Consider the following 25841-nt stretch of genomic DNA (forward strand, 5'->3'; position numbering starts at 1 on the left):
AAGCTCCTGCTGGTGGCACCTGCAGCAGCACCGGGCCTGGCTGTCCCCAGAGTGTCCCCGTGCTGTCCCCGAGGTGTCCCTGGTGCTGCGGGGGCTCCGCACGCCCGTCCAGCCAGGCAGGAGTTTGGGTGAGGTTGTGCAAGAGCCCTGCTCTCAGATGCCAACTATTTGTTTACTTCTTTCAAGATGCAGCATAATGAGTTTGTTTACGAGGCCTGGGCTGCAGCAGAAGGAACCCATTTGGTGATTTGGGGAAATCAGCTCTGCAGCCATCCCTTACACAACTCCGTGACCTGCACAGCTTTTGCACCCTGGTTCTGCTAATTAAAAACCCCCTAAACCTTCGTCTTCCAATTCCAAAGAATAATTGGATTTTCTCCTCGTTTGTAGTTGATTCCCTGGGAAATTCCTGCGGGTTGTTTTGGGATAATTTGGGGCAGGCTCCGTGTTGTGGTGGTGCTCAAACCATCCCTGTGTGATCACTGTGGGGTGACAACCTGCAGGATGGGTCCCGGGAGAGTTTGGGACAGGTTCAGGGGTAAAACCAGCTCTGAACAGAGCTCCTTGTGTTTCCTTTTAAATTCTGCAGTGAACATCTGGGTGAAAAACTCTTTTCTCTGGAGTTCTGTGTTGTGTTGCTGGATAATGGGGGTATGGGGTAACCTGAGCTGCTGTTGGCACAGAATATTGAGTGCAGCTTTTATTTGGGGAGTGAGGGACACACCCAGGGATGTGCTGCCTGCAGGGCTTGGGTCTGATCATTCCTGGCTGTGGCTTCAACACCAGCTGGAAAATCCATCTCAAACTTGGATTTGGGATGCTCCAGAGAGCTCTGGAGGTGTTCTGAGCCCTGGTGTTCTCCTGGCTCCTGCATTGTGGGATTCCCCTGTCTGCCCCACCTTTCTGGGATCTCTGGGAGTTCTTAGGCTTGGTTTTCCTTGCTGGAATTATCCAACTGGAATATCCATAATGGGACAGAGGAAGCTGTGGCTGCCTCTGCATCCCTGGAAGTGTCCAAGGCCAGCTTGGAGCACCCAGGGACAGTGGGAGGTGTCCCTGCCCATGGCTGGGGTTGGAATGAGATGATTCTTAAGGTCCCTTACTGCCCAAACCATTCCATGATTCCACAATTGTGTGTCCCAATTGTGATGGGCCTGGCAGCTGCTTGGTGTCACCTCCAGGTGACATTTGGGATCTCCCCATGGTGTCCTCTCCTCATCCTGCTGCTCCCTGCAAACCCTGCAGCCCTGAGCAGCTGACTCCTCATCCAGACCTTCTGCTGACCCCAGAATTTTGGGAAACTCGTGCTCGTCCCTGTTTTAAATCCCAGGCTGTGGCACATTGAAATCTCCTGCCATTGTTGTCTCACCCTTGGCTCATCCCCTTCCTGTGGCTTTTCCAAACCTCCTCATCCCACTAAATGGCCTTTCTCCCTCAGTCTGTTCCTGTTGCAGTCCTCAAGGGAAGAAGCCACAAAGGCAGTCCTGGAGTTTTATCCCATTCCTTCACTGATTTGCATTTATTTCCCTGGTTTTTGGTGTTTGGTAATGTTTGCCTCCTGCAGCTGCCTCTGAAACAGAGATTCCTTTAATCCCTGGAATTCCTGCTTGGTGCAGGGTGCAGCTGCTCCATCCCCTTGTGCCAGGGAGGCTGGGCAGTAGTGAGAGCCTGGAAAAGTGGGAATTGCAGAGAGAGAATCTCCTGGGGTTTGGGAAATGAGAGCTCTTCAGTTTTCCCTAGGTTATGGGAGAATGAGGTGGGTGAGCTCACCACCAGCTCCTGAGCTGTTCCTGCCCTGAAGCTGGAAGGGTCAAGCCTCAGAAATTATTCCTAGAACCTGGAAAAGTGTTGGAATATTGCAGGAGGGTTTGGGAGGCAAAGGATGGGAATTCTGGGATGGAGAGGGAGGAAGCAGTGGAAATCATGGAGAGAGATTTCCCTGGTGTTTGGGAAACAAGAGCTCTGATGGTGGGATGAGTTCACCACCAGCTCCTGAGCTGTTCCTGATCTGAATTTGAAAGGTTTAAACCTCAGAAATTATTCCTAGAGCCTGGAAAAGCCTTGGAATATTGCAGGAGGGTCTGGGAGGAGCAGAGGTGACTTGGGAAGATCCCTGTTGGAAGAGCACCTTGAAGGTGCTTCCATGAGGAAGCAGGAGAGGCCCTGTCCCAGGGAATTGGGTTTGGTTCCAAAGGTTGGGAATTCTGGGATGGAGAGGGAGGGAGCAGCAATGCTGAGCTGTGTGGACACCACTTGGCTGCTCCCAATTCTTTTTTTGGGAGCTGGTGGCTGCCTCTGGTTTCAATCAGGGCTCCGATTGCATAAGTGGGAATGTTTTCCTGTTTTGATGTCTATTAAAATCCCAAATTGCTGCGAGCGACCCCGTGCACGGAGCACGGAGCTCCTGCCAGGGGCACTTACGTAACAATTCTGCACTTAGAGGTGAAACAGCCCCGTCCTTCTGGGCTTCTGGAAGGGAGAAATCCCAGCAGGAATTGCCAGGCAAGGAGAGGGAATGAGGAGTTGGGATTCAGGAAGGGCAAGGTTGAGGAGAGAGGCCAGAACAGAAGAAAGCACGGTGGAGCAGAGTGAAGTGAGGCAGTGGGAAGGCTGCCGGGGGTTTTTAGGGAGCTGGGAGCTGTTCCCAAATCCCAGGCTCTGTGTCTGCCTTGGCTCCCACAAAGGTAAATGGGCTCTAAATGAAAACCATCGCCGCTGCCGTTGGGTTTCTCTTGGAAAAGGAAGGAATTCTCTGTCCAAGGAAGGTTGTTCCTGCACCTTGTCTGGCTCCCTGCTGCTTCTGATGACTTCTGGTAGCTCAGACCTCTTAACTGCAGCTTGGAAAGCAACCCTATCTCCTGCTTGTCTGGGAATTTTACCCGTCCCGTTCCCTTTTTCCCTGTCTTTGCACCATTTCCTCTGCACATCTCAGACCTTTAAAAGTTCTTATTGCAGTTCTCATTCTCCCAGAGTGAGAATTGAATTTCTTGGCATGGAAATTTTAACTCAGCCTTTTTTTGGAGTGGGCCCAGGCAGCTGGGAAGATTTGCTGCAGCCATCCCAGCAGCAGGAATTCTGTGCTACAGGAATACCTGGAGCATCCCCTGGCATCACCTGGGCATGGCTGTGGGAGAGCAGCTGCAGAATTGGGGCAGAACCTCCTTAGGGTTGGGACCATGGGCTTGGAACTGGAATTGTGTCAGCAGAGCAGGCTGAAATCGTGGGATGATGGTTGGATTGATGGTCTTGGAGGTCTTTTCCAGCTTGGATGATTCTGGGAAGAAGGTGAGGCCACAAAGGATGGAACTTAGGGACCTCCTCCTGCCCTTTGCTTCCCAACCTGCAGCATCCACGGCCTCGTGCTCCTTCCCCGGGGAGATTTGTGTGTCTGGAGCCTTTTTTGGGAACCTGGTGTGCGGGTGATGACAGCTGCAGGGAATTATTCTGGAGGGATGGGGAATTCTACACCAGCCCTGACAAAAACTCTGTGGCCAGAGCAAAGGCCCCGGCGTCCTCCTGCAGCCTCGGCTCAGCCTCTCTTCCTCTGGAGGATTCCAGAAGGGATAAAAAAAGAAGCTGCTCATTTAATTTCCTTCCTTGGAAGAGCCAAAACCAACAGTGTAAAACCAGACACATGGCAGGGGAAAAAAAGCCTTTCCAAGGCCTCTCCCCCCGGAGAAGGCCGGGATTGTTGACATTTCCCTCTGGGTTCCTGCTGCTGACCTCGGTGATCCCGAGCAGGAGCCAAATTAGCAGCTGCCCCCGGCCCTGCTGCACATGTGTCCATCCTTGGGAAGCACCAGGGCTTTTTCCAGAGCAGCCTTTGGAGTGACAGAGCCAGGGAAGAGCAGCTCCTGCCTGGGATCAGGGAGGAGCGCATGGAAAATCAGGCCCTGAGTGATCCCAGGGATTCTCCAGCGTTCCTGTTGTTGTCCCAGAATTCTGGAGCCTCCTGGGGGATCCCTCATCCCCTCCATGGAGTGTCCTGGTGGACAGGATGTGGATGTGGAGCCCCTGGGATTGCTTTGGGAATGCTGCTGGAGCTGTTGTGTGGCTGAGGCTGGAAAAGCCCTCAGAGATCCTGGAGATCTCCAGCACCTCCAGGGCCACCCCTGCCCGTGTCCCCAGGTGCCACATCCACAGGGCTTGAAACCCCTCCAGTGATGGGAACTCCAGCCCTGCCCTGTCCAGGAAATTTTCCTTAATATCCAACCCAATCTCCTGCTGTGTTTTCCTTATGTTGTGCCATTGTGGGAAAACCAAATTAATTTGGGAAAACAGCCTTGGGAGTGAGGTGCTGACCTTGCTCAGGTCCTTCAGGTGAAGATGCCAAAAGGAAACGGCCGCAGGCCGGGCCAGGGGAGGCTCAGGTTGAACATCAGCAGGAATTCCCTCATGGAAAGGGTGCTCAGGCCTTGGGAGTGCCCAGGGAGGTTTGGAGTGCCCATCCCTGGAGGTGCCCAAGGAATTCCTGGATGTGCCAAGGTGTGGTTGGGCACAGCTTGGACTGAATGATCCTGGAGGGATTTTCCAACCTCAGGAGTTCTGGGATCTGAGCTGACCCTCAAGGACAACCCGAAATTGATGGTGAAATCTGGGAATGTCCTCCTGGAAATCTGCTCCTCCTCAAAAGCGTTCCTACCCTCGGCTCCTCCTCTGTTGGTGCTGCCAGGTGATTTTTGGGATTAAAACCAAGTCTTGGGGAATTATGAGGTTTTTTGGGAGCAAACTCTGACAGGGAATGGGGCAGAAGGTTTGGGACGGGCAGAAGTCTGCAGAGTTCAAGCACTGTTGGTGTCTGAGCTGCTTTTTCCTCTCTTTAGGTGTAAAAATGGCAGGTGAAGGGAAAAAGTGATGTGTGAGGATGGAATTAGAGATGAGAATAACTGGGCAGGAATAACTTTGGGAGCTTGTGATGTTGATAAGGCCCAGCGTTGACTCAGAACATTTTCTGAGATGTTTTAGAGAAAGGAAATTGTGTCAGAACCTTCTCCTTGCTCCATGTGTGTCTGGAGTGTGGGGATGGAGCAGCAGCACCAATCCTGCAGTGCTCAGGTTCCACTCTTGGACTCTCAGTGAATTAATTCTGTGTAATCTCAGGGGTTTGAAGCAGGAGTTGATCTTAAATGAGGATTTCAGGGTGGCTTTTGGGAGAATTCCTACTTTGCAACGTGGTGTGTGACTCACTGTTTGGTGCAGATTTTCTCTGATGAGGCTGACTTTCTCAGTGCCCCAATAATTTTATTTAAAACTTCTTAATTTGGGGATTCCTGGTTGCTCCAAACCCCATCCAGCCTGGCCTTGGGCACTTCCAGGGATTGGAAGTCTACAAACTAAAAAAACCTAAAATTAAAAATGAATTTCAGGTCAATTCAGCCTTGGCAAAAATGACTTTTTCAGAAGAAATCTCCATGAATCCCCTCTGATTTCTGACAAGGAGCTGCCATTGTGCAGAAATCCAATGAATGTCTGAATCAGAGGGGATAAAGTGGGAATAATTCAGCTGAGCAAATAATGTCTCTCCATAAAATGGCCTGGAATAACACACAGAGGACTGGAAAAACACGGTGGTGACCAAGGAAAACACCCCACATCCATATTAATTTTTCATTTTCGGTTCGGAGAGAAGCCCTCGGTCACTATTAAAGTGTATTTTCAATTTTTATGTTCTTTTCCGTGCCCTGATGGAGCAAACCAGGCCTGTTGAGGAAAGGCCTTCAGCGTGTCCCAGCCACCTTGAGGGGAAACCAAGCTCATGCCTAAAGCTGAGTTTGCTCCCGAGCTCCTTGCTGATCCCAGCATCCCAAATTCCCGAGCCTTGCTGGGAAACTGAAGCTGGAATTTGGCATTGGCTGGAGATTTTGTCATAGCAAACAGCCAGAACAGAAGAAATATTTCCCCAGCGTTGTTAAAATACGGGGGAATATTGTTTTAGGGAGAGCTTTTATTGCATTGTCTGCAGCCTGAGAAAGTCCAGAGCAGCAAAATCCGCCTGAAAGCCGTTTTGATGGAGCTGGAATTTTCTAATTCCTCGTGTCAGTGTGAGCGGGATATATGGAGTGCACACAGTGGGATTTTCAAAACAAGGTCCCTGGCAGCTTTAAATAATTATTGAGAATCAAGAAGAGATTAAACAGCCCCTTCCTTCCACCTCCCATCCCCATCCCTGCTCCCTTCCCTGGGCGGGAATCGGGGCTGCCTCGGGAAGCTCCTGCTCTGCTCTTGGCCAGGGCTGGAGGATTCCAATTTCCCTCCTGGGTTTTTCTCTCTTGGAAAACCCCCCTGGAGTGGCTGCACTGGGGAGGTGTTTACAGGAACGCAGCCGGGGCTGTCAGAGGATGGGAAGCGGCAGCAGCCGCTGGATTTGGGAGCCTGGAGCTTCCCAAATTGAAATGTTACAGAGCTGCTGAGGAGTTGGGAGGGGAAGGGGATTTGGGAGTATTTGGGAAGCAGAGTGGATGGCATGGATGGATGGATTTTATTGTGCTGGCACCATGGGGGGCATCCAGATCCTGAGGATGCTGGCAGCAGGAGGGGCTGCTGGTGCCTGGAATTCCCACTGGGATTCACCAGCCCCGTGTCTGCAGGGAATTCCTGCTGGGATTCACCAGCCCCATGTCTGCAGGGAATTCCTGCTGGGATTCACCAGCCCCATGTCTGCAGGGAATTCCTGCTGGGATTCACAGTGTCTGCAGGGAAAGTTCAGCCTGTGGATTGGGAGCAGGGGTGGCATTGCTGACAGGAGCCCTAACAGGATCCAGGGTCACCATTCCTGCCTTTCCAAGGGGCTCATCCAGGGAATTCCATCGTCCTGGGAACAGCTCTGTTCCCACACAGAGGTTTTGGAGCAGTGTCAGGGCTCGGTGCTGCCTCTGCCTTTGACCTGGGGTGCTGAAGGAAAACATTCTGCAGGGAAAAGAGATCAAATCCAGGCTCGAGGGCGGCTCACGGGATCCATCCCAGAGGAGCAGCTGGAGCCGCGGGGAGTCTCCTCATTCCGTGTGCCTTGGGAGCAGAATTCCCTGCAGGATCTCACTTCAAGGAGCATCCCTGGGTGTTTATGGAGCCACACACGGAGCCTCTTCCAGGCTGCAGCTGCCTTGGAAAAACAATTCCCTGCCTCTCCATATTTGTTCTGTGGAAAGGCATGGGCTGAGATGGGGAATTCATCCCTCCAGCCCCAAATTCCAGGGATTTCCTGCCCTTCCCAGTGTCCCCCTGCTCTGGCTGTGCAGGGAAAGGGAACCGAGGTGTTCTGCAGGTTTTTGGCTCTCTGTGAATTTCCTGGCTGCCTTTTTTAGCCCAGAGGTTTGTGGGGTTTGTGTTCTCCCTGTTTTTCCCTCTTTCCCAGCTGTCAGTTCATCCCAGGTCACTTGGACACTGCTCCCGCTGTGATTCCCATCGCTCCAGAATGTGGAGTTTGGGGTGATGGAAACATCTCCTGCTCCTTATCCAGGATGAGTCCCCATCCTGGGAGATGGAGAATCTCTGGAATATGCTGGAGTTGCTGATTTTAGGGGTCCTTTCCGGCCTGAGGATTCTGTGAATCTCAGCTCTGCTTTGCTCACGCAGGTGCCGTAGGGGAGCTCCTCCACTGAGGAATTCCCCTGACCCAGGAGCTCTCTCCCTAAAATGTTTTCCATGTGCAGCAGTGGGAAGCTTGGGCAGGATGTCCTGAGTTGGACCCGCAAGGATCATGGAATTATGGAATGATTCGGGGTGGGAGGAGCCTCAAAGATCATCTCATTCCAACCCTTGCCATGAGGAGAATCCATGAACAGGGTCATCAGTCCAGCTCCTGATCCTGACCCCAAAACCCCACCCTGTCCCTGGGAGCGTTGTCTAAACTCTCCTGGAGCTCTGACTGCCTCAGGATTGTGCCCATTCCCTGGGGAGCCATTCCAGCTCCCACCAGACTTCCTTCCTGAAGAGTCCAGGAGAGCTTTGCAGATCCTTTACCTCCAGACCTCCTTGGGGAGTCACTTTGGGAAAGCCTGGAGCTGTTTGGATGTGGGAAAAGTTCTGGGATGGAGCAGGACACAGCAGGAAGCACAGGGTGGAGCAGAGGGCTGGAATCTCCTGGAATTCCATCCTGGTTTGCAGCTCAGCTGTTGAATTCCAGCAGAGCTGGGCCAGAGGAGGTCCCTGAGCCTGGGGAGCTGCCGGGGTGGGAGCTCAGTTCGTGTTTTCCAGAGCTGCTCTCACGTGAAGCCGCTCTGGGGACGCAGAGATAAGAGAGCTGCATCCATCAGATTGCAATCAGCTTTCATTCCTCCTCCTGCTTCTCGCTTCTGAAGTTGGGAACAAACCCAACTTTGTATCAGCGATGTTCCTAAAGGAGCCTTCGCTTCCCACTCTGCTATTTATAGAGGGCCCTTTCTTGGGCATATGGAGAGCAGCTTGGTTTCCCCATCTCAGCAGCTCCTGTTTGATCTCTTGTTCATCTTCAGGGAAGGGGGATCAATAATTGATCCATTCAGTTATGAACTGAGAGTTTAAAATGGCTCAGAGCTGGGTTGGATGGGGCTTGGAGCTCCCTGGGGCAATGGGAAGTGTCCTGCCCATGGCAGGTGTGGTACTGGATGGGATTTGAGGTCCTTTCCACCCAAACCATTGTGGGATTCTCTGACTGCCATGAGCACATGCTCGGCCAGTGCTTCTCCTCCTCCTGCTTCTCCTCCACCTCCAGTTCCAGGTTCTTGGCCTCCTTCACATGTCCTGGCCCAGCCTCAGGTGCTTCTCCAGCCACCCCTCATTTTCCTGATGTTCTGCTGCTAATCCCACTCAGTCCAGTTAAACCAGCATGAATTAATATTAAATATAACATCAAGAGCTGATCAAGGGATCTGAGTGTGCAGGGACTCCTGACATCACTGAAGTTCCTGTAGATTCCTAGTGGTTGGGAGAGTCATAATTCCTCAAAAAGCCACCCTACCTGAACTAAAGATCATGAGGAATTATAATTAGGATTATCCCATTTGCATTCCCACTTTTATCCATGAACCAAATCCACCACTGCTGCAGCTCCCACTTGGTTTTTCAGCGGCTTCTAACAGGTTTGGACCATGTCCCAAGCCCGGCTTAAAAGAATTCCAGGACACCTCAAGTGACGTTTGTTACCCTGTGAGTTGTGCAGCTCCATCTCCACGTTGTCCTCTGGAGAGAAAGTGAGGAGCGTGCCAAGATCTTTCAATCTTTCATCAGCCCCAGATCCTTTCCACACTCCCTTGGCTGCATCTCAGCCTGTTCTTCTGCTGCCCTCCTCAAGTGACCCAGTTTGGAAGTAACTGAAGGACCCAGAGAGGTTCTGGGGATGAGAGGGATGGGATTGTGCTGACCTGGATCCCATTTTTGTACTGGGATTTCCGTGGAGCTCCATCTTCTTGCGGTCCTTCTGACAGAAAATGAGGAGTGTGCCAAGATCTTCCATTGGCCCCAAATCCTTTCCACCCTCCCTTGGCTGCATCTCAGCCTGTTCTTCAGCTTCTTACCATGAGTGACCCAGTTTGGAACAAGCTGAAGGACCCAGAGAGGTTCTGGGGATGAGAGGGAAGGGGTTGTGCTGACTTGGACCCCATTTCTGTGCTGGGAATTCCATCTCCACGTTGTCCTGAGAGAAAACGAGAAGCGTGTCAAGATTTCCATTGGCCCCAAATCCTTTCCACATATCCTTGGCTGCATCTCAGCCTATTCTGCTGCCTTCCATGAGTGACCCAGTTTGGAACAATCTGAAGGACTCAAGAAGGTTCTTGAAATGAGGGGGATTGGATTGTGCTGACCTGGATCCCATTTCTGTGCTGTGAATTCCATGGAGCTCCATCTCCATGTTGTCCTGAGAGAAAACAAAGAGCGTGCCAAGATCTTCCATCAGTCCCCAATCCTTTCCACCCTCCCTTGGACACATCTCAGCCTGTTCTTCTGCTGCCCTCCTCAAGTGACCCAGTTTGGAAGTAACTGAAGGACCCAGAGAGGTTCTGGGGATGAGAGGGATGGGATTGTGCTGACCTGGATCCCATTTTTGTACTGGGATTTCCGTGGAGCTCCATCTTCTTGCGGTCCTTCTGACAGAAAATGAGGAGCATGCCAAGATCTTCCATTGGCCCCAAATCCTTTCCACCCTCCCTTGGCTGCATCTCAGCCTGTTCTTCAACTTCTTACCATGAGTGACCCAGTTTGGATCAAGCTGAAGGACCCAGAGATGTTCTGGGGATGAGAGGGAAGGGGTTGTGCTGACTTGGATCCCATTTCTGTGCTGGGAATTCCATCTCCACGTTGTCCTGAGAGAAAACGAGAAGCGTGCCAAGATTTCCATTGGCCCCAAATCCTTTCCACATATCCTTGGCTGCATCTCAGCCTATTCTGCTGCCTTCCATGAGTGACCCAGTTTGGAACAATCTGAAGGACTCAAGAAGGTTCTTGAAATGAGGGGGATTGGATTGTGCTGACCTGGATCCCATTTCTGTGCTGTGAATTCCATGGAGCTCCATCTCCACGTTGTCCTGAGAGAAAACAAAGAGCGTGCCAAGATCTTCCATCAGTCCCCAATCCTTTCCACCCTCCCTTGGACACATCTCAGCCTGTTCTTCTGCTGCCCTCCACAAGTGACCCAGTTTGGAAGAAGCTGAAGGACCCAGAGAGGTTCTGGGGATGAGAGGGAAGGGGTTGTGCTGACCTGGATCCCATTTTTGTGCTGGGATTTCCACGGAGCTCCATCTTCTTGAGGTCCTTCTGACAGAAAATGAGGAGCATGCCAAGATCTTCCATTGGCCCCAAATCCTTTCCACCCTCCCTTGGCTGCATTTCAGCCTGTTCTTCAGCTTCTTACCACAAGTGACCCAGTTTGGAAGAAGCTGAAGGACCCAGAGAGGTTCTGGGGATGAGAGGGAAGGGGTTGTGCTGACCTGGATCCCATTTCTGCGCCGGGAATTCCACAGAGCCAGGCTTCCACGAGATGACAGCTGCGACTCTGCTGTCACAGGCTCTGAAGTCTCTCCAAACCTCCTTTCTTAGCCTGTTGTGTGCTCAGCGCCCTCGTTGATCCCGAGCTGGGGAAGTTTGGGCTGTGTTGGGATCAAAGCCGTGCTCGTGTTCCCCGTGAGTTCCAACACTCGCGGCCGCCGGGTGCCGCGGCCAAGCCGGAGCTGATCCCTTTCAACACCCGCAGCTCCTGCTCCTTCCAGGGGTGATTAGGCACGCAGCTCGAGCGCAGCCGGCGCTGAGGAACTCGTTTGAAGGCCTTGGGACAGCGTTTTACATAATCATCATCAGGAGTTGCTTTAATTAGGCTCGGCAAAATGTTTCAATTTTTGAGCAAAACATTCAGTTTTTTACTGCCCTGCTCAGAGTCGCAGCTGAGACGTGGAGGAGCTGTGAAGGCTGAAGGAATTCCAGAGGAGAACGAGGTCATGGGGAGTGGCTTCAGGAGGACACATTTCCACCTCTGGATGATCCCCAAATCTCCACGCACAGCAGCTCCTCAGCACAGCACAGAATCCCAACATGGTTTGGGTTGGAAGGGACCTTAAATCCCATCCCATTCCCAATCCCATCCATGGGCAGGGACACCTCTGACTGTCCCAGGCTGCTCCAAGCCCCAGTGTCCATCCTAGCCTTGGACATTCCAGGGATCCAGGGGCAGCCACAGCTGCTCTGGGAATTCCATTCCAGCCCCTGCCCACCCTCCCAGCCAGGAATTCCTTGCCAAGATCCCATCTCTCCCTGCCCTCTGACAGTGGGAAGCCATTCTTCCCCTCTGATGTTTTAATTATTTTGAGGGGTTAAAGACTGGTGCTGTGACTTGGCCTTCACAATTCTGAAATGAATATTCAGGATTTTTGCCTAAAATATGAGTATTTAGATGCAAATTCGTTACAGAGTGTTGGATGGGACCCACAAGGATGATGGAATCCAACTCTGATGAAACTGGGTCTGATGGTCCCGTCCATTCCAGGGAATCATCAGGGCAGTCAGGTCATGGGGAGTGGCTTCAGGAGGACACATTTCCACCTCTGGAAGATCCCCAAATCTCCACGCAGAGCAGCTCCTCAGCCAAGCACAGCTCCATCTCCCAGGATCCCAGCATGGTTTGGGTTGGAAGGGACCTTAAATCCCATCCCATCCCACCCTATCTCATCCCATCCATGGCAGGGACACCTCCCACTGTCCCAGGTGGATCCAAGTCCCAGTGTCCAACCTGGCCTTGGACTCTCCAAGGGATCCAGGGGCAGCCACAGCAAATCTGGGAATTCCAGCCCAGTCCCTGCCCACCCTCCCAGCCAGCAATTCCTTGCCAAGATCCCATCTCTCCCTGCCCTCTGACAGTGGGAAGCCATTCTTCCCCTCTGATGTTTTAATACTTTTGAGGGGTTAAAGACTGATGCTGTGACTTGGCCTTCACAATTCTGAAATGAATATTCAGGATTTTAGCCTAAAATACGAATATTTAGATGCAAATTCGTCACAGACAGAGTGTTGGATGGGACCCACAAGGATGATGGAATCCAACTCTGATGGCACTGGGTCTGATGGTCCCGTCCATTCCAGGGAATCATCAGTGCAGTCAGGGAATGATCCACGTGAACGTTCTGTGCAGCTGCAGAGAGGAACATTTAATTAATTCCGAGGCAATTACCCTGACGAACCGGTCCAGCTCCGAACAGGGACATTTTCCAGTTGCTGTGTGGAGGCCAGATGGGAACACAGGCTGCTATTAGGGCTTGGCTTGCCCCTCCTGAGGTTCCTGGCAGGTAATCAGTCTATTTTTCCCACTTGGATTTTGGTGTTCTGGGAATTGGGCCCACAGGGATGTCCAGGAGATGTTTCAGTGTGAATGGAAGGTTTATTTTTTTTATTTTCTTTAATATTCCCACTAGGAAATATTCCTTGCCCTTGCCAAATACCAGGATGCAAATAGAAATCTCTGGGCTCTGTTTGGCAGCAGATGGAAAAAACTAAACCAGGCAGGAATTAATGTGGACTTTTGGGATTTGGTAAAACCTGGTGTGGGTCACCTCAGTGCTGCCTTCCAGCACTGCTTCTCGTAGGGTCATGAAGGTTGGAAAAGACCTCCAGGATCACATGGAATCATGTAGAAGACCTCTGAGATGGTTGAGTCCAGCCTATGACCTCACACCACCGTGTCACCCACACCATGGCACCATTCCACACCAAGTCCAGCCTTTGAGGTGACCCTTTGGTCACTGGGGCTTTGTGCCACCAACACCTGCACTGACCAGCTGCAAACAATCCGAGGTGCTGTCCTAACACTCCTCATCCTCTGTGCTCTGCAGTTCATGGATTAATTTGGGGATTTCCTGCTCTTGATGAGGGGTTTTTCATGTGCACCCAATGAGGAGTTGGGCATGGAGCTCATGGGAAGTGACCCATGGACTTAGTGAAGGCTCTGGTCATTTGGAAATGTTGATGCTCAAAGCACAAATGTTTATTTGTGTTTTTCTAATCTACCACTTGGATATTTGCTGGGAACTGGGATGAGGTGAGGCTGGGACATAAATGGGGGCTGGAAACACCAAAACCTCTGAAGAAGAAGAAGGACTGAAGAAGGCGAAGGTTGCTCACACTGTGTTCAGGAATTTATTCTACATCTGATATCAAAGTTGGTGACGATGTCATTGGTGAAATTCTATCTCAGGTGGTCTCCCTGAGATCCTAAAAATCAGAATAAATGGAAATTTATTGCTTTTAGGGAATCGGCTCCCATCTCCTGGTGACCTGTGGTGGCTCAGGTGTCCCCTGGGTTGGACCCTCTGCTGGGGTTACAGGGAGGGCCCTGCTCTGTTCCCATCCCAACCTGTGCAGGTTTCAAAGGTTTGGGCCTCAGTGGGGTTATTGGAAAGGTGAAGGAAGCCCTTGCAGAGGTGAAGCCACTCCTCAGTCCTGTGCTTTCTGTAGGATTTCAGTGCTTTCTGTAGGATTTCAGTGCCGTTCCCAAAGGTTTTATTTATTGGCTGTGATGCTGCAGCCCCGGGAGCAGGGAATGAGAGTAATTACCAGGAAATTATTCCTTCAGCAGGGCTGTGCTTCCCCTTTGGCTGCTGGAGCTGCAGTCTGGGAAGGGGAGCTCATTCCTGACCATTCCCAAGGAGGGCAGGGGCAGGATCAGGGATCTCCTGCATGGAAATCCCAGTGCTCCCTGTGCCCAGGAGCTGCCTGGCATGGATGTGGATCAGAGGCCCTTGGGACCTCCTGGATGTTGGGTTTTTCCTGTAGGAAACCAGGATTTATAACAAACATGAGGCACTGAGGGGTTGATGTTGACCCTGAGACAGCTGCAAAGTACCTGATCCCAAAAAAAGCCGTTTGATGTCTTTGGACTGTCAGGAACATGGAATATCCCTGGTTTGGGTGTGGCACAGTCTGTCAGCTGCAGACTTCCTGGGATTTGCACAATCCAGGGGATCACAGAGAGGTTTGGGTTAGAAGTGACTTTAAGGATCATCTCATGCCATGGGCAGGGACAGCTCCCACTGTCCCAGGTGGATCCAAGCCCCAGTGTCCAACCTGGTCTTGGGCACTTCCAGGGATCCAGGGGCAGCCACAGCAAATCTGGGATCCCTTGGAAACACCTCAGGGTACACAGAGTGTCTGGGTAGGATGGAGTTCAATAAGTTAAATAAATTTGATGTGAAATCAGTTCCAATGGATTTAGGATTTTCTGATGGCCAAAATCCACATGGGAACAGAGGGAGCTGCTTTCCTCTCTCACCTTTGCTGGAAGTAGCATCTTTAAAATAAAATTTTTACTTGGTCTTTTGCCCTTTCCTCCTGAACTGCTGCGCGTTTCAGGGTGAGGAATTGAACAGTTCAGGAAAAAGATTCCAGGGGAGCCACGTCCTGAGCAATCCCTCTGGAATGTTCTCGTGGCAGGTGTTGGTTTGACTCCACCTGCTTCACTTCAGGCCACAGAATATTTACATTTTTTATATTCTCTGTGTATTTACATTTTTTCCTCACCAACATTCACCTCTGGGCACTGGGATTTGTGCTGGTGTTGTCCTCACCTCACTGGAGCTGGACAAAGATGGGACAACTGGAATCTTTATTGGTGTTGGAAACAGGATTTGTGGGGCTTGAGGGATTTGTTTGATTTATCAAAGAGAAGGGGGTTTTGGTTTGTGTTTAGAGAGCACTGATTGCAGCCACTGTTTAAAATAAGCAGCCCAGGGCTGAGGAGTTAAAGGTCAGAGCTGGGTCAGGGTTTGGGAGTGGAGCAAAGACCTCCAGGGATGATCCATCCAGGCTTGTGGTGGCCATTGCATCATCCCTGGAGAACCTCTGCAATCCCAATGAGTCATTTTCTCTAAAACTCCAAGTTCCAACCACAACCCCTGACCTCGAGGTGGGCAGTCACCAGTGGCCAGCTCCTCCTGTGCATTGTTTGGGATCCAGGACTACCTGAGCTCCCTGAAACCTCACGTAGGAACAGTGGGTTCAAACTTGTTTTTCTTCTTGTGGCGAAGACCAAATTTCAAAAGCCGAGAGGAGCTGCAAGGGAAGGGAAGCTGAGCTCCAGCTGGGGCAGCCAAGGGTTTGGGAGCTGTGATTTGGGCTCTGATAACGCTCCCTGTGTGGCCCTGGGTGAGCTGTTAATCCAGGGGTGCCTCCCTGTGCCAAGCTGTCCAGCAGCTCCCGCTGGAGCCGGGCGTTGTTAACAGCCCGTTAATGTAAATAGGGAATAATTCCCGGCTTTTTGTGGATGTTTTGTTCATGACCAAGGGTGGCTGCGTTCAGGGGAGATGCCCATTTTCCAGAGCTCCTTCATTTCACTCCTGGGAGATGTTTCTGACTCTTCCAGAGAGGATTTTTCTTGACTCGTGGCCACGGCTGCGGCGCTCGGTGCCGCCAAGTTCAATGTTCTCCTGGATGGGATGAACGTGTTTATGGATTTCAATGGAACTGGGAAATTCTTGGAGTGCTGAACTTGATGCCTTACGGGAAAAGGAATCAAGCTCTGACTCACGGAGAGCCTGACCCTGAGGGAGAGGGTGGCCTTGGACACCAGGGCTTGGCTGAGTCAGAAAGGGTTTGTTGGTTGTCTCGGGCATGGGTTTATTTTGGGAATGATCCCACTGCTGGTATCATTTGGGGCTGTGAAGGTTGAGACGTGGCCTCGGTGCCCCTCTCTGAATTTTCTCTCTTTGTTCTTCTGTATATTTACATTTTTTCCTCACCAAACCATTTCCAGGGTTAAGGGTTCTCTGTCTGTTCTCACTCCAGACCGAGGTGTTTGGGCAGCTTGAAAAGCACAAGATTTTTTACAGTAGAATTCACTTCAAATGAGAAGATTTGAATGTTCGTAAAATCTCAGCCAGGGCCAGTGTCAGTTCTGTGCTCTGGGTTTGTTCCAGGTGCAGAAACAGCTCAGGGTGTAACAATTATGATTGTTTCATCTCCAGCCCTTGAAACCCTGGCATTTTATGGACTCATGGAATGGGTTGGGATGGAAGGGACCTTAAATCCCACCCCATCCATGGGCAGGGACACTTCCCACTGTCCCAGGTGGATCCAGCCTGGCCTTGGACATTGCCAGGGATCCAGGGGCAGCCACAGCAAATCTGGGAAGTCCTGCCAGGTGTAGCAGTTCTGGTTTAATTTCCCTTTTCTCACTGCCTTCAGTTGTACAAATTCCTCAATCCCATGTTTTTGTCAGCTTTCTGCCCTCTTTGTTTCTTCCCCTTTTCAGGAATTTTCCTTGCCTGTCTGCTCTCTCTCTTTCTGCTTTGTTGCTGTTCGCTCTTTTATTAATGTTTATTCCCTTCATTCCCTAAAGGATTGCAGATTCAATCAGTGGAAAATAATTGCCAGGATATTCTTCAGTCTCCTGCTCTCTCCAAATGTTCAGGTACTTTGCACTGGTCACTAATTCCCTCTCCTGGAGAATAACCTGGACCTAATTCCCCATTTTTTGGCTTTCTTTGGCCTCATGGGGTTGATTTTGTGGCACTAAACTGCAAATCTGAGGACTTACACTTCACTAACCTTTGCTGTGCTTACAAATCAGCGTCCCAATGGAAAAACTCCCAGTTTTCCTGTCTGGGCAGCTGCTGGGGTTTGGAATGAGAGGTTTTCCAGCAAAGTTCTGGAATTTGGATGTCAGAACCGAGTCCAGTCTTTCAGGTGGAGTCACACCAACATTTCTGTGGTTGTACCGCTGACCTGGACAATCTGCTCATCCAAAATGTGTTTTACCTGTCCCTGGATTGCAATCCAAAGGGATCTGTGATCTCCGTGGCTGTGATTCCATCATCTCTCTCAGCTGTTCACAAAATTTGAGATTTTTTTTTTCCAGTTCTTCAGGGGAAAAAGAAATTATAGAATCCCTGAGTGGTTTGGGCTGGAGAGGACCATAAATCCCATCTCATTCTACCCCTTGCCTTGGGAGGGGACACCTCTGCTGTCCCATAGTGCTCCATCCAATCTGGCCTTGAACGCACCCAAAAATTGCCCTTTTAGAGGAAGAATCCATTGGATTGTTCGAGTGTTCCCAAAAAAAGAAACCAAGGATAAACTTAACCAGCCCGTTATTTCTCCGTGCATCTCTTGCTTCCCATACCAGCCCCTGCACATCCTAACGCCAGATTTCCCTTTGTCAGCCCGAGCTTTTCCCTTCATTCCATTTGTCATGTCCCCTTTTTCTTTTTTCCCTGTTTTTTTATGGCCTCTTTAACTCCCATCTGCGCCAGGTTTGCCTTTTAACCAGCGTGGCCGCCCCGCTCAGTTGTGGGATTGTGGCTTCTGGAGCATCTCGTTAAAATGTTCTTAAACAATTTTCAATTAGGCTTCATATTTTTCTGATTACGTTCTTTCTCCCCACTGATTTGCCTCCTAATTATTTTCAGCTTGATGGAACTGGTCCTCTTTAAGATGCTGTGTTTGTGTGGACTATTGGTGGTGCTGGTTCATTCCTAATTTTTATGTATTTATATATTTTTGCACAGTTGTGATCAAGTCATGGTTATTTGAGTTTCGGCTGTCAGGAAAGAAATGTGGAGAAAAAAGTGGCTGCTGGTTGTAAAACTGAATTTTTCCAAGTTGGCACTTTAGGGGATGCTGATTTTGGGGTTTGTGGCATTTAGGGGATGGTGGTTCTGGAATGAAGGGGTGAAGTCTCCAACCCTTTGATGTCTGGACAACCTCAGCTCCTGCTGAACTTGGGGTGGTTTGTTTGATGAGATAATTATGGGATGGTCTGGTGCAAAGGGACCTTAAAGATCATCTGGTTCCATGGGCAGGGACACCTTCCACCATCCCAGGTGGATCCAAGCCCCAGTGTCCAACCTGGCTTTGGGATCTGGGAGCCTCCACAGCAAATCTGGGAATCTGTGCCAGAGGGAAGAATTTCCCTTTAATATCCCATCTTGACATGATCACAGAATCCTGGGATCACTGAGGTTGGAAAAGCTCTCCAGATCATCCAGGCAAACCTGGGATCAATCTCCACCTTGGCACTGAGTGCCACATCCAGGAATTCCTTGGGCACCTCCAGGGATTGGGATTCCAAACCTCCCTGGGCACTCCCAAGGCCTGAGCACCCTTTCCATGGAGGAATCTTCACAGGTGTCCTGGTTTCCTGTGAATGATCTGGAAAAGGGGAGGAAAGCCCAAGTTCCTGTGGAAGGTGAGGGCAACACCACTCAAGGCTGGGCCAGGTCCCACCAGGGTGACCTGGGGACCTCTGCTGTGGCCTCAGAGAGCCAAACTGGGATGGCTGTTGGGGTGGAATGAGCAGGGAAGATGGGAGAACCACCCACAGGAGAAATGGATTTGTAGAATTATCAAAACCTGACAGAAAGCTCACACAGATTTGTACATCAGTGTGCAACGCACATGAGGTGTGTTGGTTTAGGATGGCCGTGGAATAGAGATGACGTTGTTGAGAGAGAGGTTGAACTGGAAATAAGTTTTAACCAGTTCCAAAATGTGGCCTTGCAAAAAGATTGGATATTTTAGAGAATTAGTACTGTGAAAGATGGGGACAAGGTGAGGGCAGCACCACTTGAGGCTGGGCCAAGTCCCACCAGGATGACCTGGGGACCTCTGCTGTGGCCTCAGAGAGCCAGGGAGCCACACTGGGATGGCTGTTGGGGTGGAATGAGCAGGGAAGATGGGAGAACCACTCACGAGAGAAATGGATTTGTAAAGGATTCTCACAACCTGACAGAAAGCTCACACAGATTTGCACATCTGTGTGCAGCACACATGAGGTGTGTTGATTTAGGATGGCCGTGGAATAGAGATGACGTTGTTGAGAGAGAGGTTGAACTGGAAATAAGTTTTACCAGTTTCAAAATGTGGCCATGCAAAAAGATTAGATATTTAAGAGAATTAGGACTGTGAAAGATGCATTGTAGCAGGACCACGTGGGGTAAAAATATCAGTGATTGGTGTTAGGAGTGTTAGCAGCATTGTGTGACGAAAGCTGATAACCTAAAACACATTTATAAGGTGTTGTAACCAGGAAATCGGCTGGCTTCTGATAGAGTGGTGTTGAGTTTTTCGTCTCTTATGTCTCACTCTTCATCGAGGCTGATAATGGAACAAAATCTTTTAAAGCACCTCTCTCTCACCCCATCTCTGTAAAATCTGGGAACACCAACACACCCCCAGGAGAGACACCTGGAATTGGATATGGACCCCAACGTCTCCTCCACCATCCTGCCCCTGTTCCTGGGCCTGTGCTCCCAACACCTCCAGGCTGAGCTCTCCCAGCCCTCAGGGCTGTTCTGGGACGCTCCAGGGGCAGGATGATCCCAGTTACCCCCGGGATGACCTTTCCCCACAGCGGGATGGATCCCATCAGCGCCGCCGCCGCCGCATCTGCAGCTGCTTAATGACCCCTTCACACAATGCTCTGCTCGGGGTCATCTGGTTCCAGTTTCACCAGAAACAGAAGGAAATGTTGGGAACATTGCTTCCCTACATCCAGTTTCACTTGTTGTGGATGCTTGGAATACTTTGGAACCCACATCTTTGGGGTTTCCAGGGGGGGTTTGGCTGGCGAGCCCTGGCGACCATTTGAGATTTAGGGTTTTTTTTTTTTGATTCCAGAAGTGCCCTGGAGGTTGCATTGTAGGGCCTTTTCCTTATGCAAAACATAAAAGTGCTGCTTTTTTTCAAATTATAACCATATTTTTCATTAAAATCAGTTGGAGTCCCAATAAACAATCGACTCTGAAAAATTTTCCAAATGTTCTCTGCAGCACCGTTTCTATTTTTAATTATTTTTTTAAAAAACTGGGGTTTTTTTCTTAAAAAAAAAAAAAAACAAAACCAAAAAACACAGCTTGGCTTACAATTTAAAGAAGCCATCTAGTAAATCATGAAAAATGCACGTATATAGCTGCTTATTACAATATAATTAAAACCTACTGCACATGGGGTGTCAGAATCCCTCTGTCGCCGTGTCCGATGGCTTCTCCCATTTGCCTTATCGTGGGAACTCCTCCTTTCTGCTCCCAACGCTTCCCAAAGCCTCTCCCAGCCTGTTTGTACATTTGTTTTATATAAATTGAGTGCTCTGATCCTATGGAGAGGGATGTGAAAAACTCTTCAAAGAGGGAGCCGCAGAAATTCCTTTTTTTCTGGGCAGAGTTTCCATCCCTATTGCTCCTTGGGGTTGTCATTTTTTGATTTTATTGGGAATTTCATTGTTTTATTCTTACCTTAGCAGAAAGTGTGATCTTTATTTGCTGTCCTAAAAACCCAACCCACAACTAAGAACAAAACCTCAAAAGCTGTAATTTTTGGTTTGTACGAAGCAAGTAAAGGTGCCTTGGTTAAATATTTAGGGTTAAAGTTTTTTTATTTTGAGCTGGAGGTTGAGGAATATTTCGGGATATTCCTGAAGTGCAGCCAAGTGTCCAAGGAAAATCATCCTTTAGGGAAAGAAGCAGGTGCTGGAACAAATGGTGGTGATGGAGAACCCGCTCCTGGTGCAAAGAAAAGCTGGGTGAGAGGAGAAAACGTGGAGTTTATCCATTTATCCATTTTTGTTCTGCTTTCATGTTTTCCATGGATCATTGCAGTGTCTGCTCAGCTTGGGATGAGCCAGGGAATGAGTCTGACTGATGTAACCCTGAGCAGGTGGGATGGAAGGTGAGATGTCCAGGTTTGGGCTTCAAAGTGGAAAAAAATAGGTTTAGATGGGATCTTGGGAAGGATTCCTGGCTGGGAGGGTGGGCAGGGGCTGGGCTGGAATTCCCAGATTTGCTGGGGCTGCCCCTGGATCCCTGGCAGTGCCCAAAGCCGGGTTGGACACTGGGGCTTGGATTCACCTGGGACAGTGGGAGGTGTCCCTGCCATGGATGGGATGGGATTTAAGGTCTCTTCCCACCCCAACCATTCCATGATTCCCTGTAGATGTTGACTGGGAGAATTTCCTTGCTGGGTCTCTGTCAGAGGCAGAGCTGAGCTGGTGGAGTTGGGAATTTTGTCCTGCCTGTCCCTTCCCAGAGCCCTTGGCCAGGAGCAGCCGCTGCTGTGGGGGCAGAGCTGTGTCCCACCCTGTGTCCCACGTTGTCCAGGTCATTCCCTCTGCCAACAGAGCCATTCCAGCTCTCCTGGGGGCTGGCCTGGCCAGGCAGAGCTGCCCAAGCCAAGGAATTCCTGGAGCTGGTGGCCAGCACTGGAGTCTCAGTGACATCCTCACCTTGGGAATCGCTGCTGTGCTTCCAAAGGGTGAGGGCAGAAAGGGAAATCGCTGCAGGCAGAGCTTGTTCTGCTCCCAGTGACCCATCCCAGCTGCGGGTGGGATAAATCCATGGAATTATTTGGCTTTTCAGCTGCTCCAGGGCAGTTCTGGTGTGGGACAGGTGTGAAAACCTTTGGAAAAGTCTGTTTTCCGTGGGTATTTGGGATGGGCAGTTAAGGGTGGGAAGTTCCTGCTGGATTTTAACCAGGATTCATTTTTCCTGAGGGACAGGGATGGCAAAGTGGGAATCTTGGGCTCAGTCCTCAGGAGGACACAACCTATTCCAAAGGAGACCAGAAACTTGTGTTTGGGTCTCCTTGGTTAGAAATTGTGGCTTTAATCAGCTCATTAAGCATCTGTAATTATCAACAAATAATAATTATGACTCGTGAGGGTCCAGCCCAATCCATTCTGGTTCTGCTGGTGCCCAAACCTCCTTTGTTCCAGGAGATTTTTTGGGATTGGCGCCAAACCCTCTGCAGAACCTCCCATCCCTCTGAATCCCCTGCAGGTCTGATCCAGGAGGGATTTCTCCTCTGTTCCTGGAGTCTCCCCCTTTGTTCCAGGAGAGTTTTGGGATTGACACTGAACACTCTGCAGAACCTCCCATCCCTCTGAACCCCCTGCAGGGATTTCTCCTCTGTTCCTGGAGCCTCCCCCTGTCCTCTGGAGGGTGTTTGGGACGGAGGTGCCACCTGCAGCTTCAGGCAGGCTGGGCTGGGAGTGGTGGGTGGGAGGAATTGTGCTGCTCTGTCGGGAGGACAATCCTTCCCCGTGGTGATCCCGTTATCTTCCCTCGGCGCTGTAAATCCTGGGAGTGTGACAGGACCTCCCACCAGGATGGCAGCAGTTCCAGAGCCCTTGCTGGTGGCTCCCTCAGAAGATGAATGGTTTTCTGAAGTCTGCCTGAGCAACAGCTCAGTGACTTGTTAGGCTCCGAAGTGCCTTAACTCCGTTCCCTTTTTCCTTTCATTGTTTCCCTGTGGAGTTTCCCCCTTTGCAGCGGGCAGATCTTGCCAAACCCGGGGTGGAATCTCTGCTGAAAGCCCCCCAGAAGAGCAAAGCCCCGCTTTGCTGGGCTGGGAGGAACCTGGGATGACTTTTCTGGTGAGATTGGGATCTCTTTCAGCACATCCTCACTCCTTGTGCCGAGCCCTTAATCGTGCCTGGCTGGGGAGCCTGAGGAATTTGGTAGGAACATCGTGGATGCTCCCAACCCTTTCACATTTTTACTGTTGACTTCTGTAGGGAACGAGCATCCATCAAGGGGACAAGGATTTGTCATTGTTCCCCGAAAAAAGGGCAGTGGCATTGTTAAAGCCCAATGGGAACCCTTTGGAACGAGGAGCCTCCAGGGAGAAATGCAAATTTATATTGAGTTTTAGGACAGACATTGCCCAGAAGTCCCTTTTAAATCAGAAGATGGAAAGATTGTTTTATCTTTGGTAACTCTTTCCAGAGGTCCTACAAAGCCGAGGCCATGAGCCACAGCTTTTGGGGTGAGGAGCTGCAGTCACTTGTTTTCCAGGACTTCGTGGTGGGGCTGGGAGTTGATCCCAAGGCGTGGGCACGGGGCCCCTTTGGTCAGTGGGATTGGCCATTTGGAGTGGCAGTTGCCACCTTTTCTGGAGGGGAGAAGGGATGAAAGGGGTTTTATGTGGCTATTGAGGAGGTTTATTGATCCCAGATACGGTGGCTCCAGGATTGTGGGAAAACAAGGCTCCCTTTATGGCAGGAGTAAATTGTGGGGGATTGCTTCACTGGTCAGCCCATGAAGGAAGGGCTGGCTTGGGGCATGGGAATGGTTTTGGTCATGGATCAGATCAAATCCCCCCTGCTGGGCCCCTTCTCCTGCTTCCAGATCTGTTCTCAATACAGACCACAGGAGTTGTTTACCAGACTCTGCCGTGGCTTGCGTTAAACTGCCCCGTGGGGTCCCAGTACCCCATCAAACCCCATCCCAGTTTGCCCACAGGCAGGCAAACTCCAGCCATGAGACTTCCCAGTCGGGAAGGAGATCAGGAGCAGGGATTGCTGTATCCTCATAAACGGGGGCAGATTTTATGGCAGGGCCTGTGGTGAGGGACAGCGAGGGCTGAGAGCTGTAGCAGCAGGAGAGTTGACTTTAATGGGATATAAAGAGAAACTTCCTCAAGATGAGGGTGGTAAATCCCTGGCACAGCTGCCCAGGGAGGGGTGGATGCCCCATCCCTGGAAACATTCCAGGCCAGGTTGGCAGGATGTGATTCAGTGGAAGTTGTCCATGCCCACGGCAGGGGCTGGACTAAAGGACCCTTGTAGGTCCCTTCCAGCCCAGCTCAGTTTGGGATTTTAGAAAATAAGGAATTTTTCCAAATTTTCTCAAGGCTGTCTTCTCCATAACATGATATTCCCAGATCTAATGGGACATTGTGACCATGTTTTCTAGAGCTCCTGAGTTCCTGGGATAACCATGGTGTTTGACTGTTCCTCCTGGAGCTGTTGTGTGTGGGATGTGGATGAATCCCATCTCTCCTTCCTCTGGAATTCACACACCTGTTGAGATATTTCTTCTACTCAGCATTTAGCTCTTTCCCAATTTTTATTCACCTTCCAGTCCCAAATTCCCTTGTCTCCAGAGATGATGTCACATCCTCAGCGTGGCTTTTCTGTCTTACCCTGATCTTTCCTCTCCTTCCAGGCCTTCCCCTGGTGGCCTCTTTGTCCTCCTGAGCCCCAGCTCCCATTCCTGGCTGTCCCCACAACCTCCCAGGCCCTGCTGGTGCCTGGGGTGTGGATTCACTTTTGGACCATTCCGCATTCCCACTTTTCCCTTTCTCCAGGTCTCTCCATTCCCTTAGGCCAGGCCTAAGCCCTGCTCAGGGAAGTGCTCCTTAAGCCAGGCTCATTTTTTTCAGGAGAGTTCATTGATCCCTTCCCTTAGCAGCCCCTGCTGAGCACCTGGACCCTCAGTTTTCCTTCTCTTCTACATTTGCCACTCTGGAATTTGAATTTTCTCCCCCTGTGAGGAGGGCAGGCAATTTCCCTTCCACTCCTTGTGGTGCCACATCCCTGGGTTATTTTTAAGCCTGGATTTACTCCAGATCGTGGCTCCAGGCTGGGCAGGGCAGGAGCTGCCATGGAGGGGCAGGAATCCTGCCTGGTGTCCCAAGGGATGCTTGGAAGAAGGTTTAGGAACAGCCTTCCATGTCCTTGGGAATGGTGAGGGGATGGTGTCCTTCTACAGGCTCTTCTTCCTCCTGGGAATCTTCTTCTTCCTCCTGGGAATCTTCTTCTTTTTGTTCTTCTGCTTCTCCTGCTGCTTCTGCTTCTTCTTTGGAACCTTGTTCTTGGGAATCTTCTTCTGAATCTGGATTTGAATCTTCTGAATCATCTTATGGATCTTCTTCTGAATCTTCTGAATCTTCTTCTTTGGAATCTTCTTCTTGAGAATCTTCTTCTTCTTCTTGGGAATTATCTTTTTCTTCTTCTTTCTTCTTCTTTCTTCTTCTTCTTTTTCTTCTTCTTTCTTTATATTTTCTTCTTTTTCTTCTTTCTTCTATTTCTTCTTCTTTCTTCTTTCTTCTTTCTTCTTTCTTCTTTCTTCTTTCTTCTTTCTTCTTTCTTCTTTCTTCTTTGGAGCCTTCTTCTTCTCCTTTGGAATTGTCTTTTTCTTCTTTGAAAGCTTCTATCTTGGAATATTCTTCTTTTTCTTCTGTTGTTTCTACTTCTTAGCAATTTTCTTTTTTCTGATCTTGACTTTTCCATTTGCAAATTAATTCTCCTGGATTTTTTGTGGGTTTTTTCCCAGGATAGGGAGTTGCAGGAGTTTTTTGGTGGGATCTGTATAGGATGTTCCCATCCCTTTCTGGTGTTTCTCCTCTTGTCTCACAAAAATACCATTTTGGGATCCTCCTGCAGTGAGAGTGAGCTGCAAACCTCTCCCTGGAAAGGGAGCTCTCCATGAAATCCTGGGGGTGAAATCCTGATTCCAGGGAGTGGTTGCCTTAAACACCAAAAAGAACCATTGGGAAGAAGAGTTTTCTCTCACATCTTTGAGGTGAAAGTCTCTTTGTAAAGATTTTGAAGAAGCTTTTCCTCCCTGACATGAAACTCTTGGGAATAGACTGAGGAGGGGTTCCTAAAATCAGGG

At 50.2% G+C, this 25841-nt stretch overlaps 1 protein-coding gene across 4 annotated transcripts in view; it reads left to right on the plus strand.

Annotated features, from left to right (window-relative positions):
• Positions 1-25841, plus strand: part of EXOC6B (exocyst complex component 6B) — a 299395-nt gene that overhangs the window by 93691 nt on the left and 179863 nt on the right. For 2 of the 4 annotated variants that reach the window (XM_064712101.1, XM_064712102.1), the window contains exon 7: positions 16790-16861. The exons of the other annotated variants lie outside the window; for them this stretch is intronic. In XM_064712101.1, coding sequence (XP_064568171.1) covers positions 16790-16861 — 72 coding nt within the window. The remainder of the gene's footprint in view (positions 1-16789; positions 16862-25841) is intronic. 4 annotated transcript variants of the gene reach the window in all.

This window comes from Zonotrichia leucophrys, chromosome 4 (assembly GCF_028769735.1).
Source record: "Zonotrichia leucophrys gambelii isolate GWCS_2022_RI chromosome 4, RI_Zleu_2.0, whole genome shotgun sequence".
Taxonomy (NCBI): domain Eukaryota; kingdom Metazoa; phylum Chordata; class Aves; order Passeriformes; family Passerellidae; genus Zonotrichia; species Zonotrichia leucophrys.